The sequence below is a fragment of the Cydia pomonella genome, chromosome 1, assembly GCF_033807575.1.
Source record: "Cydia pomonella isolate Wapato2018A chromosome 1, ilCydPomo1, whole genome shotgun sequence".
Taxonomy (NCBI): domain Eukaryota; kingdom Metazoa; phylum Arthropoda; class Insecta; order Lepidoptera; family Tortricidae; genus Cydia; species Cydia pomonella.
The window spans coordinates 23,908,142-23,926,304 of record NC_084703.1 but is presented as its reverse complement, the minus strand read 5'-3'; the positions used below and the strand labels follow the sequence as shown (position 1 = coordinate 23,926,304).

At 35.7% G+C, this 18,163-nt stretch overlaps 1 protein-coding gene and 1 long non-coding RNA gene across 8 annotated transcripts in view; one reads left to right on the top strand and one right to left on the bottom strand.

Moving 5' to 3' along the window:
* The window catches only part of LOC133518194 (protein cycle), a 134,582-nt gene that overhangs the window by 46,582 nt on the left and 69,837 nt on the right, over positions 1–18,163 (bottom strand). For 3 of the 7 annotated variants that reach the window (XR_009799453.1, XM_061851823.1, XM_061851831.1), the window contains exons 1-2: positions 13,580–13,799; positions 10,576–10,638 (exon numbers count right to left, since the gene is read on the bottom strand). The exons of 2 other annotated variants lie outside the window; for them this stretch is intronic. Coding sequence is in view for 4 of the 5 variants with exons in the window: in XM_061851823.1 (XP_061707807.1) it covers positions 10,576–10,638; positions 13,580–13,671 (155 nt within the window). In the remaining variant the exon portion in view is untranslated. Of the gene's footprint in view, positions 1–10,575; positions 10,639–13,579; positions 13,800–18,163 lie in introns of those variants that run through there. 2 more of the 7 variants (XM_061851844.1, XM_061851838.1) reach the window with 2 other exon arrangements.
* LOC133518374 (uncharacterized) lies at positions 13,838–16,123 on the top strand. The gene is made up of 2 exons (XR_009799472.1): positions 13,838–13,907; positions 15,257–16,123. It is a non-coding gene; the product is annotated as an uncharacterized LOC133518374 (long non-coding RNA).

The following is an 18,163-nucleotide window of genomic DNA, read 5'->3' as shown; positions in this document are numbered from 1 at the left end:
ACTACTAGTAATGCTATTGAGTTTGGGCTCATTTTAAAGGTCTTGACGAGTTCTTTACGATACACATGGTGGCGAGGGTCTGATGGTGGAATCGGAAGGTGTCAGTGGAACTCATCGATAACTACTAGTAATGCTATCGAGTTTGGGCTCATTTTAAAGGTCTTGACGAGTTTTTTACGATACACATGGTGGCGAGGGTCTGATGGTGGAATCGGAAGGTGTTGATGGAACTCATCGATAACTACTAGTAATGCTATCGAGTTTGGGCTCATTTTAAATATCTTGACGAGTTCTTTACGATACACATGGTGGCGAGGGTCTGATGGTGGAATCGGAAGGTGTTGATGGAACTCATCGATAACTACAAGTAATGCTATCGAGTTTGGGCGCATTTTAAAGGTCTTCACGAGTTCTTTACGATACACATGGTGGCGAGGGTCTGATGGTGGAATCGGAAGGTGTTGATGGAACTCATCGATAACTACTAGTAATGCTATTGAGTTTGGGCTCATTTAAAAGGTCTTGAAGAGTTCTTTACGATACACATGGCGACGAAGGTCTGATAGTGAAATCGGAAGTTGTCAATGGAACTCATCGATGACTTCCCATAATGCTATCGAGTTTAAGCTCATTTTAAATGTCATGACGAGTTTTTTACGATACACATGGTTGAGGTTCGTCATTTTTGAAAACCACATTCCCTAAAACCTATAAAACGACATCCATGACAACTTTTATGACAAGTTGCATGGCCGCCATCTTGGATTCCAATATAGTCATGACTTTCGAAATCCGCACTCCCTAAAACCTATAAAACGACATCCATGACGACTTTTATGACAAATTGCATGGTCGCCATCTTGGATTCCAAAATAGTCATGATTTTCGAAATCCGCACTCCGTAAAACCTATACAACGACATCCATGACTATTTTTCTGACATATTTCATGGTCGCCATCATGAATTCCAAAATTATCATCTTTTTCGAAATCCGCACTCTCTAAAACCTATAAAACGATATCCATGACGACTATTATGACAAAAAACAAGGCTGCCATCTCGGATTCCAAAATAGTCATGATTTTCGAAATCCGCACTCCCTAAAACCTAAAAAATTACTTCCATGATGACTTTTATGACAAAATGTGTGGCCGCCACCTTTGATTTCAAAATGGTCATCATTTTCGAAATCCGCACTCCCTAAAACCTATTAAACGATATCTATGACGACTTTTATGACAAATTGCATGGACTCCACCTTGGATTCGAAAATAGTCATCATTTTCGAAATCTGCACTCCCTAAATTCTATATAATGACATCCATGACGATTTTTATGACATTGTACATGGTCACCATCTTGGACTCCAAAATGGTAATCTTTTTCGAAATCTGCACTTCCTAAAACGTATAAAACGACATCCATGACAACTTTTATGACAAATTGCATGGCCGCCATATTGGATTCCAAAATAGTCATGATTTTCGAAATCCGCATTCCCTAAAACCTATAAAACGACATCAGTAAAGACTTTTATGCCAAATTGCATGGCCGCCACCTTGGATTCCAAAATAGTCATGATTTTCGAAATCTGCACTCCCTAAAACCTATAAAACGACATCCATGACGATTTTTATGACGTAGTACATGGTCACCATCTTGGACTCCATCCATGACGACTTTTATGACAAATTGCACGGCCGCCATCTTGCATTCCAAAATAGCCATGATTTTCGAAATCTGCATTCCCTAAAACCTATAAAACGACATCAATAAAGACTTTTATGACAAATTGCATGGCCGCCATCTTGGACTTCGAAATGGTCATCATTTTCGAAATCCGCACTCCCTAAAACCTATAAAACGACATCCATGACGATTTTTATGACGTAGTACATGGTCACCATCTTGGACTCCATCCATGACGACTTTTATGACAAATTGCACGGCCGCCATCTTGGATTCCAAAATAGTCATGATTTTCGAAATCTGCATTCCCTAAAACCTATAAAACGACATCAATAAAGACTTTTATGACAAATTGCATGGCCGCCATCTTGGACTTCGAAATGGTCATCATTTTCGAAATCCGCACTCCCTAAAACGTATAAAACGACATCCATGACGACTTTTATGACAAATTGCATGGCCGCCATCTTGGATTCCAAAATAGTCATGATTTTCGAAATCCGCACTCCCTAAAACCTATAAAACGACATCCATGACGATTTTTATGACGTAGTACATGGTCACCATCTTGGACTCCATCCATGACGACTTTTATGACAAATTGCACGGCCGCCATCTTGGATTCCAAAATAGTCATGATTTTCGAAATCTGCATTCCCTAAAACCTATAAAACGACATCAATAAAGACTTTTATGACAAATTGCATGGCCGCCATCTTGGACTTCGAAATGGTCATCATTTTCGAAATCCGCACTCCCTAAAACGTATAAAACGACATCCATGACGACTTTTATGACAAATTGCATGGCCGCCATCTTGGATTCCAAAATAGTCATGATTTTCGAAATCCGCACCCCCTAAAACCTATAAAACGACATCCATGACGATTTTTATGACGTAGTACATGGTCACCATCTTGGACTCCATCCATGACGACTTTTATAAGAAATTGCATGGCCGCCATCTTGGATTCCAAAATAGACATGATTTTCAAAATCTGCACTCCCTAAAACTTATGTAACGACATCCATGACGATTTTTATGTCATTGTACATGGTCACCATCTTGGACTCCAAAATGGTCATCTTTTTCGGAATCTGCACTCCCTAAAACGTATGAAACGACATCCATGACGACTTTTATGACAAATTGCATGGCCACCATCTTGGATTCCAAAATAGTCATGATTTTCGAAATCCGCACTCCCTAAAACGTATAAAACGATATCCATGACGACTTTTATGAAAAATTGCATGGCTGCCATCTTGGATTCCAAAATAGTCATGATTTTAGAAATCCGCACTCCCTAAAACCTATAAAACGACATCCATGACGATTTTTATGACATAATACATGGTCACCATCTTGGACTCCATCCATGACGACTTTTATGACAAATTGCATGGCCGCCATCTTGGATTCCAAAATAGTCATGATTTTCGAAATCTGCACTCCCTAAAACCTATATAACGACATCCATGACGATTTTTATGACATAGTACATGGTCACCATCTTGGACTCCAAAATGGTCATCTTTTTCTAAATCTGCACTCCCATAAACCTAAAAACCGATTTACATGACGACTTTTATGACTTACTGCATGGCCGCCATCTTGGATTCCAAAATCGTCATTATTTTCGAAATCGGAACCTCCTAAAACCTAAAAATGATGATTTTTATGACAAAGTGTGTGGCCGCCATCTTACTAAAACCGGATACAAATAAGCATCTATATAGTAAGTCAACATTAACGAAAAGTACTTTTACGTCGGTAGTTACAATATAACTATCGTCAATCAATTACGTAATGCCCATCTCTGCCGCGGTGCCGCAGCGGTGGGGGAAAGGCGCGGAAGAGGGGTAAGGCTTACCCTAAACCGAAAGGTTACCGGTTAGTACATGCAAAACACAAACCGAATCAGCTCCTGTAAGCGGTAACCACTTGTTACGATTAGGTTAATCTGAATAATACGGGTTAATCATTATTGTTGGGTAACCGGTTGAACGGGTTACACAAACGATTAGCTTATCATATGAAGGGGTTACCCATTCGAACGGGTAAGCCAAATGAACGGGTTTTCCGGTCCCTGCTTCACCTACGCTCTTCAACCTAATGTTATGCTAACGTATGTTAATGGACTAATCGAGAAGCTCAGTAGAACCCATGTCGGCTGTCATGTGGATGGGGTTTGCGTCAACAACATAAGCTACGGACGACATGGTTCTGCTGAGCGCGTCGGTGGGCTGCGTAAGCTGTTGCGAATTATAATTAAAATATCTCGACATTTTTATACTTGTACCTATTGCCCTTTTGACATGAAATCATTATTTATAGAAATATGAATAAGAAATAGTAAATTTTGATATACTAATTATTATTATTCTAGTCTACTTATTTTGAATCTGACATGTTAATTTATTAATTATTTTTATATTCATTATTTCAATTAATGTGATTTTACTATGAATCGTGATTCATTGTTGAAAGTATTATGTCAATATTGTCAATTATTTATTATTTATATTATGTTTGGATTTGATTTTAATGTACTTACTAACCCTTAGCTATAACGATGGTACTAACAATGTTTTATGGAATTCTGAAGGTTCTGAAATAAAAATATTGTTTTTTTTTTTATTTATATTATATATTCCAATATAAATAATTCTGGTTTTACGCTGTTCGACTTTACACCGGCAAATAGAAGAGTTCACAGGAAATTTGTTTTTTCCAAATAGCAAAAAAAAATTGCAACTTCCTACATGCCTGATTTTGAAACACTTAAACGTGCATTTCATAATAAATAACTAATTTAGTAAGTTGTCTCTTGAACAGAGACTTCGAAGCGGTAGATCTCTAGAAACAAGTGACCCTGTGCCCATCACAAAGATTGCTAATAGAATTTGCGAAAACAAAGCATACCTGTCATAATTATCGTAGAAACTGGGGTAGGTATGCGGCTAAAGTGCACCGAGCTACGATGAAAGTTCAGTTCTTAGTACGAAGGCTAGGGTAGCTTTTTAGCTACAGAAAATGTGTGTTACTTAATTCTAGGCCAAGTCGAAAATCATACAATTTTCTTCGTACATAAATCACATTTGACAGTTGACGTAGAATAGAGTAAGAGGTCCAAACGTCCTGCAGTCCCGTTCTCTCAACTATTATTGTGCTCAAATCAAAATATTTAAAGAGAAGAATGAAACAGCCAAAAAACATTAACAATTCCAGCAGGTGGGCTGATGCAGGCAAATATGAAAAACGGTTCCGTAAAAGGCTGCCACTGAATGCACTAGGTAGAAGCTGATGCCTATCACTCCTACAGAACAAATAATAAATATAAAAAAGACAATTATCTAAAAGTCGCTTTTTATTATAGTTAGTCTAAAAACCTTAGTTTGTTCTTAATCGAATCATTTTTATTTTATTTGAAGTTTACAGTTTTTTTCGGTACACCCCCTAAATAATAATAAAATAAAAAATGACATCGTGAGTATCGTGATAATGGATGGATCGCAACGCCGGGCCGTGCTCGTCGACATCACCATCCCCCATGATAAGGATGTGCGAATCATAAGTCATAAGGAACACATATTTAGGGTTCCGTACCCAAAGGGTAAAAACGGGACCCTATTACTAAGACTTCGCTGTCCGTCTGTCTATCTGTCTGTCCGTCCGTCTGTCACCAGGCTGTATCTCGTGATCTGTGATAGCTAGACAGCTAAAATTTTCACAGCTGATGTATTCTGTTGCCGCTATAGCAACAAATACTAAAAACAGAATAAAATAAAGATTTAAGTAGGGCTCCATATAACAAACGTGATTTTTGAAGTAAAGCAGGAGTGGTGCAGGGTGACCGTTTTTATTGATAATGCAAATTATTTAAATCGTGGGCATTTCAGTCTAATGTTTACACAAGATTTCATAGCAAAATTTCCTCAGTCCTTATACTTTCAGGATCAATTATACAAACAAATACTACACGCGATTACATAAAGAATATTGACCAGGTTCGATTCCCGGTTATGTATGAAAGTTTAAAAAAAAAGTTTGAATGTCATTATTATTAAATCTAAAATCGAAGCCATGGTTCCTAAGAACAGATTTCGCTATCTCTCATAGTTTCTGACTTCTCCCTACTGACCCATTTGGATTGATCATCCTGTATATTAAAATACTCTCTATATTTATACTATAATATTTAACCGTTTATATTAGTTTTGAACTTTTAAATTGTTTGTTGGTGTCTTCTACTGAGAAAAAAAATCCCAAGAGTTTCCACTGATAACAACTTGGTAAATAGTGAATATAACCCGTAAGTTTCTTCATAACTCATTGTCTTACGTCTTTTTACTGAGAAGGGAGAGCTTTTGGCGATAACTCAAAAACGACTTATCTCTAGATTTTTTATGATTTTTTGAGTTCCATGGTTCAAAAGTTAGAGGGGGGAGTAATACCATACTAAGACTACGAGCATAATGGGATAATCTTGAGTTCCGTTTAGTCAGTCTAATTTTATCTAGTATATTTTTAAAGAAATACTTTTTACTACGATGAATTAAAAAAAAACGTGATATGGGAGTGTCAAATGTTGATTAGAATTGTTTAAGATGGGGCGTAAAGCCAGAGAATTAGAAGGATACAAAAGATACGCCGCACCGCGCGACGGTAGACTTGGCCATCGGGCAGCAAGTTTGATTTGATCTCTATTCTAATATCAGTCGAGGTGACGTTTTATCCCAAATTAAGTGTATTTTTCTAGCAAATCTCGCATGTTACTTGACATCGAACAATATGGCAGTTGGGGCCGATTCTAGCTAGTCTTTAAATAAAATTAAATATCAACTATGGTTGCGTGACGTGAGTGAAAAAAGTTGTCTTTTACCGCCATTTGACGTTCACTTTGAAGTGCGTGCATGGCAATGGCATACGAGTATCCTCACGCTAACTATTGATATGTATTTACCAAATGGATCATGAAATTACATGAAACATCCGTAGGTAGGCTATGTTTCTATACAATTAGAGCTCAACCAGTTGGGTGTCGGATCTTAAACTTAAATTTAGCACAACGTTGAACATTGAGGGTGAAGGTTTCAATGGCATTAGGTATATTTGCAAGGTCTGGCAGCACGCCGCAGCAGTACGGCTTCGCAAGTACCTCCACTGGCGAATCGATACCTACGTCATTAGTTGGCTGCCACAACTAATACAATAACACTAATTAATTTACCAATTTACGAAGCCTGTGGATACATTTGCAATTAACTTTAAAGTTTGTATTGGAAAGAAGCCTTACAAGTGTGCAAGTACTTTTAATGTGGCTAACTAGTATGAATTAAACGAAACTACATATAAGGTCAATCACACTTTTTGATATTATATGATATATGTCGGCGGCCGATCGTAAGATCAGGCAGATAGTAATGTTGTGTGTAGTCACATTAAATCAATACATAGTAGGATAGATCCGTTATGTTGCTTCAGTTAAACTGTCCAAAAATAGGAGCTCTGCGTGGTGGAGCTACGTCGACTCATGGAAAGAGACAATAGATTTTCACGTTTAACGATTCATGATCTGTCTGATCTCTCTGACGATCGACCGCCGACACATATATTACATACTGGTTCAAGTATGAATATTTATAATTATACTAACATTATAACTGATTGTGAAGACATTTATTTACTAGGAATTGTATGAACCATTATTTATTTGAGTAACTATAATTTATATTGGCAGTGCCTTAACACCGAATTATCGAAACAAAGAATTCAGCAGAGCATACCAAAACGGACAGGACTCATAGACTTATATATACTAGTGATGAATGTGATGATCCGAATATTCGGTAATTATTCGGCATTTACGGCAAGTTTTCCGATGTTCATATTAGGCCGAATAATTCGGTTAAAGTACCAAATATTCGGAAAATATTTCTAATTATGTTTGTCTTGTTGTGACACTGTAAAATGTAAGCTCCTACAGAACTTTTCAGGTTACACAATATGATGAGATGAGATGATTTTAACAAAACTACACAAAATGCTGTTACTTTTTACATCCGCAAAAAATAACTTTTATACAGCATAACAGCCCCAGCACACTATTTCTTGTACTTCTAGGTGAATATTAAAGGGATTATTAAGTACATCTACCCACATTTTGTGGGAAATGATAAAAGGAACGGTCAACAGATGCTACCATCTGAGTTCGCATCCTAACAGCCATTTTCCGTTCCACATAATATGAGGACTCAGTTACCATTACATAGCTAATTAAAATTAAAGATATAATCGGCTAATATTTCTATTGGCTATACATTTCTAGTTCAGTGTAAAAATATAAAGATTAAATATTTTTGGCAATTCGACACAAAGTTTTATTTTTATTAATGTTAAGGATATTCTAGTATTTCGTGCAACGGAAAGCTCAGACCAGCCATCAGAAATCTATTCTTTTACCAAAAAACAGCCTTGTTTACAAAGTGATTTGAAAAAGATAGATGTAATAAGGCATTTACTTAACGTTGTTGCTAGGTCAGTAATTTTGTTCTGAACAGCACAAATTATTTTTTAATCGATACTCATCATTAATTTAATTGCATGTTTTCTTAGAGGGTTGATCATCTAATGAATACATTGGTATGGTGAGAGTCAGAATGGCGGGTGTACCTAAATAAAAATAATTGAAAAGCATACCATATTTATGTACCTAATTTGTACTATTTAGTACCTCCATTAAAAAAAATTGTACCTCACGGTACATAAAGTTATCATCAAAAAACAGTACACCCGCCATCCTGACAGTCAGAATGGCGGGTGTACTTTAGAAAATCATGTCTTAAAAATGATTTTTCTTAGGAAGATTTCTCTGAATTGGCGCCTAGCCTTTTTTTAAGATATGATTTATGAGGTATTTGAACTTAACAGATTAAACATCAAAGGTACTAAATCCCGGCGTAATAAAAATAATTGTACCTTAGCGTTTTTTCTTAATAAAAATGATTTTTCTTAGGAAGATTTCTTTAAATTGGCGCCTAGCCTTTAAGACATGATTTACTAAGTTGTTTGAACTGAACAGATTAAACATTAAAGGTACTAAATCCTGACGTAATAAAAATAATTGTACTTTAGCGTTTTTTCTTAAAAATGAAATCGATAACTTGAAAAATTATAACGCCTGCAAAATTGTAATAGCAAGCAAAATATAAAATGAGTAAAACTTGGAAACCACAAATAAAATGACTCATATTATAATTGAATATGAAGGTACAAAAAAGGGTACAAAAATTTGGCTTTTATAGAATTTATCAATAACCACGGGAACATAGCTCAACAAAGTACACCCGCCATTCTGACTGTCAGGATGGCGGGTGTACTGTTTTTTGGTGATAACTTTAAGTACCGTGAGGTACAATTTTTTTTAAAGGAGGTACTAAATAGTGCAAATTAGGTACAAAACTATGGTATGGTTTTCATTTAATTTTATTTAGGTACACCCGCCATTCTGACTCTCACTTGGTATGAATGTTATGATATAAAATCTATCAAGTACGAGTATAACTCAGTCTCGCTACATCATCAAATATCATAGCATTGTGATTCCATCATCTTGGTCGTTACTTAGTGATAACACTTTGTCGCAAGTATTGTTTTGCAAAACAGATCGCAACCAATTAAAAATATATTTCCTTGTGCTAAACAAAAAAAAACTCGGAGATTTGTAGAAAAGCGTTAATTAATCTTTCTAACTAATATTATTATAAAGTTATCCTGTTAGTCCCGGAGCACAGACGCACCGCCAATTGACGAGACATGATCTAACAACTTATTTGACCTTTATCTGTTTAACTTAAGATATACTGGTTTATAACATAATATATATAGTACGTGTATATACATCATTATTTTATTATTCCGTTTGAAATAAAGATACAACCCTGAATTTTATATATCTAGTGGACTAATAGATCGCATTAACCGAAAACATGAGTAGGAAGGATACCGAATACTGGCTAAACGTTACGGTAGACTTGGAAAAAACATTAGGTAGATAAACTCTACAAAACAGATTGCTTAGAGTGCATTATTTGAATTAGATATAATTATTATTTCATCTTGGTAGAGAATCTCTGTTTTTCTAAACCTGACAATGTGTGGCATGGTACGAGTAGGCAATGTTGACCAAGTTTTCACTAGCTCATTTTTGAAAATCCCTCGTAGTCGCCCAAATGTAGGATGAAATCCGCTTTTACCTAATAATGGTTTTGCTTAGTACAAAAAATAACTTCCAAAATGAAATAGATATTGGATTATTTTTTTAGACGAATTAATAGCACAACAATTCATAAGCTTAACATTTTATTGCCGACTTCACTTTTTTTGCTACATATCAAGCTTCCAAAAGGCACAAACTCGATGAAGACTACATAAAAAGTTCCTTATATTTATTTATTACCACCTTCGGCCACTAGTCTGTCAAACAGAATCACCGAAGTTGCCTTTTAGCTCAATCGAATATCGGAATCTGATTCAAATTTCCGTAACATAACAAATTAAAACAATTTTTTTTAAATGAAACTGAGTTAAAAAATATGACCTAATATTACGCTATTGAAACTTAAAAGATATACTCGTACGCTTTGCTTGATGCAATTCGGATTACCTCTCCTTCACATGCACAATAAGAAAATGAGGCCAATACGGACGTTACGTGTCACTTATTGAGAACATACACCACATTATTTAATTATTTAATGATGACCACTTGATATCGCATATAAGAGATAGTACTAAACATGAAAACAGGCTTTTAACTTTTAAAACTTTACGTTTATATGCAACATGAATAGTGAATAATTTATATACTTATAAAACTTACAATTGAAATGATGGTGGCGCAAAATCGTTGTATCCTAGGTACCAGCGTCCGGCTATATCTGGCCTGGAAAGAGCAGGCGAAGGAACAGGATAATCCATAACACAATCGAAACAGGCACTTTTTAGTATTAATGCGTACTGCAGTTAAATGCATCGTGGGAAGAACGGGAAGCATACGTGGTTGCCGATACTACACTATTGGCGACCACACGCCAGAGGCACCGCGCGCGTATGTAAATGGAATGAAGCTGACACCAACACAACACATCACTTGTAGTTTGTAGGGCGGAATAGTTACATATTATGTATTACAATATAGCTAAGGTTGCCTAATCACGAATGCTTACGTACGCGGTCGACAAATTCGGTTTCTGATGTCAAATATTTTATAACATAGGTAAATTACCGCGGGAACGGACGATCGAGTGCACGTGACATAAGGAACAGGACTAATGGAGTAGAAATCAGTGATACAGTTTTATTTCGGAATATAAATGTAGTAAAAATAAACAATACAGATACTTAATAAGAATACATTTATTGTAATTTTCAAATAAAAGCATACATATTCTTATGTTCAAATAAATGTTATTTTTAATTTTAATTATGAAGGATAAATATCTTTACATTTAAAAAAAGTCGTCTTTTTTAAATATGTTTTTTTTATATACTTATTATAATTTGCTTCACAAATAATCATCACCACACATGCAGTATCATTACCATCCATAAACGAGTCACTACCTCCAGACATATATATCACCATCATACCTTATTTTTCCGAAAGCGATAACTTCAAACTTAAGCCATTTGTGGCTTGAGTAAATACCATAAATATACTTACCGATTCTAATCCGGTTTATCTGAAGTTAGAAAATCCGATTTTTCCCGTGATTTCCAATCCGTTGAAAAATCCGAATTTTTAAGCCAAAAATCAGATTATTCGGTTTTTTGGAACTATGTAATATTGCAATTTAACGAGTGAGACTCGACTTAAAATAACACTGTAAGTAGTTTTTAAACGAGTTACGTAAATATTACTGAATGTGTATGCGCTTTTAAGCCAGAGCTTTTATTTTATTATTGTTTCTTTTAACACATCTGACACGTAACAAAAGTTTAGCTGAAAAGGTCATTTTCTTTGTCACTTATTTTTACTTATAGTGACTAAAATGTGAACTGAAGTTTTCCGGATTTAAGTTTTCAGAATAAAAAGTGCAGTGTTATTCATTGTAGGTTTTTCCATTGAGCCAAAACATGACTTACTTACCACTACCACCTGATGTACTATTTGTACGACTGTTTTTACTTCTAGGTAACTACGAATAGTTACGATTCCTCAAAAAGATCGACAACGATGACAGCTGATGGACACGAGACAAGCCTGAACGTTTTGCAAAAGTCTACAAAAAGTCGATAAAAAAATCGTTGTACTTTACTCCGGTTATACGGACTCCTCCGCACTCGTAGAAATCACCGTATAATTTTTATACTACTGATAGATAAATAACTGTATATTCAACAAAACTTCATTAAACAATATCCGACATAAATGCTTATTGTTTTTGACAATGTTACATAAATATTAATATTTTTGATCACTTAAAGGAAGTTCACTGAAACAATAATCGACTTATAATTATTCATTAAAGCACTCTATATTTACTTATAGCAAATATACTATTTATACTGTTTTTATTAGTATTGAACTCTAACAAAATTTTGGTGGTAATAATAATTCCCAATAGTTACCGCCAACTCGGTTTGGTGGTTACTACTGGATTTTTTGGCAGTAGTTACCAGTGGTAAAAAACGGGAAAAAAATTCCCAGTAGATACCACTGGTAACACCTTGGAGGTAACTAGTGGGAATAACCCGAGCCTCGCATATTCATGCTAAACACATCATCGTCGCGTACCTTTAGTTCACCTACTATATGTAGGAACTGCAAAAGTAAATTCGTAATAGCATATACATATTTATATAGGATTACAAACTTACTTATGCAGCTTTTAAATCTGTAAAACGTGACTGATATTTAGGTTATATATGGTTTGATAGGCTAAGAACTAATTATGTTTAAAAATTGGATTTTGCGGGTCTGCTAGAAGTAACTACAACTTAAATTTTATGTTATTGAGAATATATTTAATTAATGTCAAGCCCTAGGGTCCTAGCTGTAGCCAGCACAAAATTACTGGAGGTTTAAAATGGCCTGAATGGCTTGGAGAAGGATGGTACCGTGGTACGGCCGTACCTCACTAGCTCACTACCGTCTAGATTATTCATTGAAAGGATCTTGAAAGAATAAATTAAGGTTTTAATTCACACGAAACTTGCCGCAATGTTATATATTAACAAACTGGATAAAGATTATACTAAACATGTTAGGGTGCGGCCTCACATATCGCGAATCGGCGAATATTCGTGATGGCGTCCCAAGCGTATACCCAAGGAAATTTAATGCGCTTGTCGTGAGTTAATACGAGTTCACCAAGCTAATTGGTAAGTAAATTGAGTTATTATATTATAAAATATACACCGTGGATTTTTTTATTCCCGTTAATTTCAATGGTGAACTTAAATTAAGTTACTTTCTCAAAGACACCGGTATTCTAAATAACTCCATTTCGGAGATAATCAATAATTTATTTTTATTTCATAAGGCCCTTACGAACGTTACACCTGCCTTAGGGTCTGTTTGCACATTGATTAGTGTTTAGTACGAGTTTATACATTTACTGCTTAACGCAATTACTATCTAGAACGAACGATGTTCGAAATGTCATCGATATGCCCTAGTTTTTAATTGTTTGGTTAAAGTTAAATAATAATACTGGCATTACAACAATCCTATGCGCTGCATTTAATTACTTTTATTAATTTACAAAATCAATTACAATTTTAAAATAAACTATGCCGTTTAGTTTCCATAAACGTACTTAGTCATATTCCGAAGTTAACGAAATTCTATAAAAACACGGTGTATGGTGTGTGCTACTCACAGAGGTAGCTCATAATGATAGTTGGGGTGGTGCAGGTCATGCAGCTGCAGGTAGAAGTCGTGCACCCGCGGAAAGTCGTGCGCGTGCGACATGCCGCGAGAGGCGCCAGCGGCGCACGACCGCACGGCGCGGCGAGTCCGCCCAACTAACGCGAGCCATCACGGCCTACGCGATTTAGCCCTGGGGCCTGTACTGTAGCGCCTTCGCCCTGCCCGCTATGCTCAACCCCTAATCTCCTCTATTTAAAAACTATACGAGTATTACTGTATTTTCCAAAGTCATTGTGTAACGGTAACTGATCAAACGCTATCAGTAATAAAATCATAACGTAAGTAATATTGTCATTTTCCATTCTAATTTTCAATCACTACACTGGCAATAATTGTTAAGTTACTTAAAAACAATGTTGTTATTGCTGATAGTAGTGACAGGGATAAAGTCAAACCCCCGAGCAATGTAACATTATCTGATAGTCCGTATTTTTATATACTACGAGTACTTTAGTCTTTACAAGCTTTATTTCACTTTTCGATTTCTGATTGAGCTGAAAATTTGCATACATATGAAAGTCGGGTGACATTGCAATATTATGGTACCATCGAGCTGATCTGATGATGGAGACAAGGTGACCATAGGAACTCTAACAACGCAACCTAATTGTTTGGGGTTTTTTATAATTGTCTCGATGGATATTGCTCATTCATTGTTAATCTATGGTGTCATATTATGGGGCAACAGCGCGCATGTTGATAGCGCATTTAAACTCAAAAAAAGATGCATAAGAATTTTAATAAATTAGTAGTATGGAAAGTTGTAGACCACATTATATTCGTTTGAAAATTTTAACTTTAGCTTCAATTTATATTTTTGACTTTGTAAATTTGTAAGGAATAATCAACAGCTATTTAGGCAAGCAAAAGACAATTGTAGTTTGTCTCAAAACCTGAGAAATAGAGATAGGCTAGTAAGCTTGTTCACTAGATTACAAGTTGTTAGTGCAGGTACACGTCATATGTGTGTAAACATTTACAATAAGCTACCAGAACATATAAAAAAATAGAAACAGACACTTTGTTTTTAAAAAAGCTTAAAGATTTCCTTGTTACCAATTGTTTTTTACACACTTTCATTTAGCTTCACCGCGTATCTTCTTTGTATAAATCTACATATACACCGTGTTTTTATTGAATTCCATTAACTCCGGGGTATGGGTAAGTACGTTTAAGGAAACTAAATGCCACAGTTAAAATCCAAAAAACATGTTTTTTATATTTTTTATAATAAGTAAATAAGTGCTGCTTATAGCGTTGTTGTAACACGGGCATTACATTTAATTCAACCAAACAATTGAAAATTGTGACATATCAATGTCATTTTGAACAGCGATCGTCCGAGATAGTAGTTAAGTTTAGTAGCAAATGCACACACTCGTATTAAACACTAATCAATATGTGAATAGGCCCTAAAGCAAGTGTTTACGCTCGTAAGGGCCTTATAAGATAAAAATAAATTATTCATTATCTCAGAAATGGAGTTAATTAGAATACCGGTCTCTTTGAGAAAGTCACTTAATTTAAGCTCAGGAATGCACCCTTGAAATTAACGGAAATCAAAAAAAACACGGTGTATACATATATGTGCTTCAAATCCTGTAACTTAAATTTGAACCACTTCCAGGTGTCGGTTTGAGCTGAAATTTGGTATACTTCCGTATTTTCGATGACAATGCAATAGTATGCTAACATGGAGCTGATCTGATAATGCAGTCGGAAAGTAGTCAAAGGAACTCTTCGATGGAAAAACATTGAGTTTAGGCTCATTTGAAAGGTCTCGAGAAGTACTTGATAGATATACAAAAATGAGAAATGCAGTTGGAAATAAAAGTGTGTGTCAAATATATTTTTGACGGGTACTTGTTATGATATTAATGAATACTATAACTTTAATGAGTCCAAATAATTCTAAGAGCCTATACATATGTAAACTTTCTGCATGATAGATGTTTCAGATATTGCATGCTATTTTTTTATTTTTAAGTACATAATAATGCAGTGCCCTGACAGGGTTTGTGGTAAACGTACTGTTATCTAGTTATAAGACCTATTGTATACCCACAAAAGTAATCAATAAATGAATTATGAGTTACAGTTATTAGTTGCTCGTGGTAAGAAAAGTACAGTCAGCGACAAAAGCTTGTACCAAAAAATATTTTTTTGCTAAAAACTTATCTGGTAGTGCCCCCGCAAAGACGAACCAAGCGAAGCGCAAGGGCACTACCTACCTTTTCGCGAAGCCCTTCATCGTTTTTTTGCACCTTCATAACTTTGAGTTTGGATTATACCAGATAAACCAAATTTTCGGGATATGATTTCAATAGTGAACTTATTAAACATAGAAAGTTTCAGTTAAATAGCTCTTATACTTAAAATTTTATGAATATCTAAAAAAACCCGATTTCGTCCCTGACTCACTCTTAGGGATCTTTCTGAAGTCCTAGAAAGCTGTAAGCTAGTATTAATACACAAACAACAAAAAAAAATTAAACTTGGAACTTTTACCTCCGAACCCCTTAAATGATGGATGACACACACACACACACACACACACACACACACTTTAGATTAGGGGATGGAAGATTATCACAAGCAGCTTACAATAAGAAGTGAAATCCGACCATAAGAAATTTCATGTAAAATGTTGCCAAGACGAAACCATAAAGCTCGCACTGCCAAAAAGTTATTAAATCTCATGTAGAGCCAAGGCTCTAGCTCTACAAGCCCTCTAACTTCACAAACTCTACACGTTAGTCAAAGTATGTGGCTTGGACTTTTTTGTTACAGGTTCCTACAATAGTTCATGTAACGAAACGGCCAAGTCACACATTTTGACTACTACACGTTAGTTTGTGAGAAACTTGGCTCTACATGAGATCTAATAACTTTTTGGCAGTGCGAGTCTTATGGTGTCGTCTTGGTAACAGTACATTAATGTTATGGCGAGGAATGCACTCCTTTGCGGGTGGAGTATTAAGAGGCAAACATGAGTGGTCATTTCTACATACTCGAACATCCTCCGTGTTACCTCCGTGGTTTTTGATGCTAGAGCAATGATTTTTTCAACAAAGATTATTATTATTAATGTCTGTGTCGGACTGTTTTGCCTTTTTTGATATTTTCTTTTCTTAAGGCGCTAGTGCACTTCAAATATTCGCAAAAACGGCCATTAGGCCGTATTTAGGCCCTAGTAAATTATTACTAGACCGCAAAGAGAAGCATGATATTCAAAACTGACATCAATTATCCTAAAAAGTAAAACAGTCCGACAGAGATAATTTCATTATCATTAAGATCTCAAAATTTCGTTACATTTGGTTAAGTTTTGGAGGAGGAAACAGTAGAGCACGAAACATTGTTTTTTGAGATTTTTTACGCAGAATTGTTCGCCTAACCTGGCGTTGTCCTTATCGCACTAGTTTTAGGAGCCGCTTCCGTGAGCGAGACGGACGGAGCGAACTTTTTCCTAATTTCGGACGTACATCGGTCGAAATTCAGGATTTACGGATTGCATCGCCTACCAAATGTTATAAAAAAATACATTACAGGTCCAGGTCCAAATATAGGATTTTACGGATCGTATCGCCTAAGTACATGTAAATAACACCTGTTACAACAATCTAAATAACACCTTTTACAAGCAAGTGTGATGAGATGTTCTTCATTTCTTTTTAATAACACTTTTTACACACTAATGGTATAAAATACGCCCCATAATTTTAATATTGCTTTACACAACTTACATTTAGCACTCTGCGAATCTTCCACCTTCTAAAAATACTTCCACACGCAGCGTAAGTTTCCAAGTAGATACTGTTGCCAGTACTTGGAAACTCTTCATACCTACACCATCTCAAACATACTTAACACTACTATTTACAAGCAAAAATACTTCTTCATATTAGTACATGTTTGTTTTTGAATATTTAATCAATACAAATATCGTTAGTTAACGTGGTAATTACAAGTTAATAACAAAAAAAAAACACAAATTCGGGCAAAAACCACTTCCGTCTCCTTAACCCCTACCTCCACAGATGTATCTATTAGGCTCCGTAAAGAATAATCGCCAGTAGGCGCGCGCTTGCGCATGCACGTGTTACTTAACGCATTCAATACCAACCAACGTTTTCGTAGCGCTACAAGCGTAGCCGATTCTAGCGTTTTCCCGCTTTGTCGAGGAAAACTACTACGAACAGGACGCCCGCCGAGCAGGATCCCGGCACTCAATGTGTTAAGAACCACATTGCTCTTCAATCCCGCAAACCCCGCGGGATCCCGCTTAATTTACGAGCGGGATTAATCCCGTAGATTACATGCGGGATCCTGGTCTTGCATTCCGTACTAGTTTTCCTTTCTGCACCGTTACCTGCACATAATTTTACTTTAGTTTTATGTTTTTATTACGGATTATTTCGGGTGTTCAATAGTACTTAGTCTGGTCATAAGTTCTGTCAAAAAGGTTTTGTCCGATAAAAAAGCTGTAGGTACGGATCCTTTATTATTCATATATATGGTCTGAAAGATATTT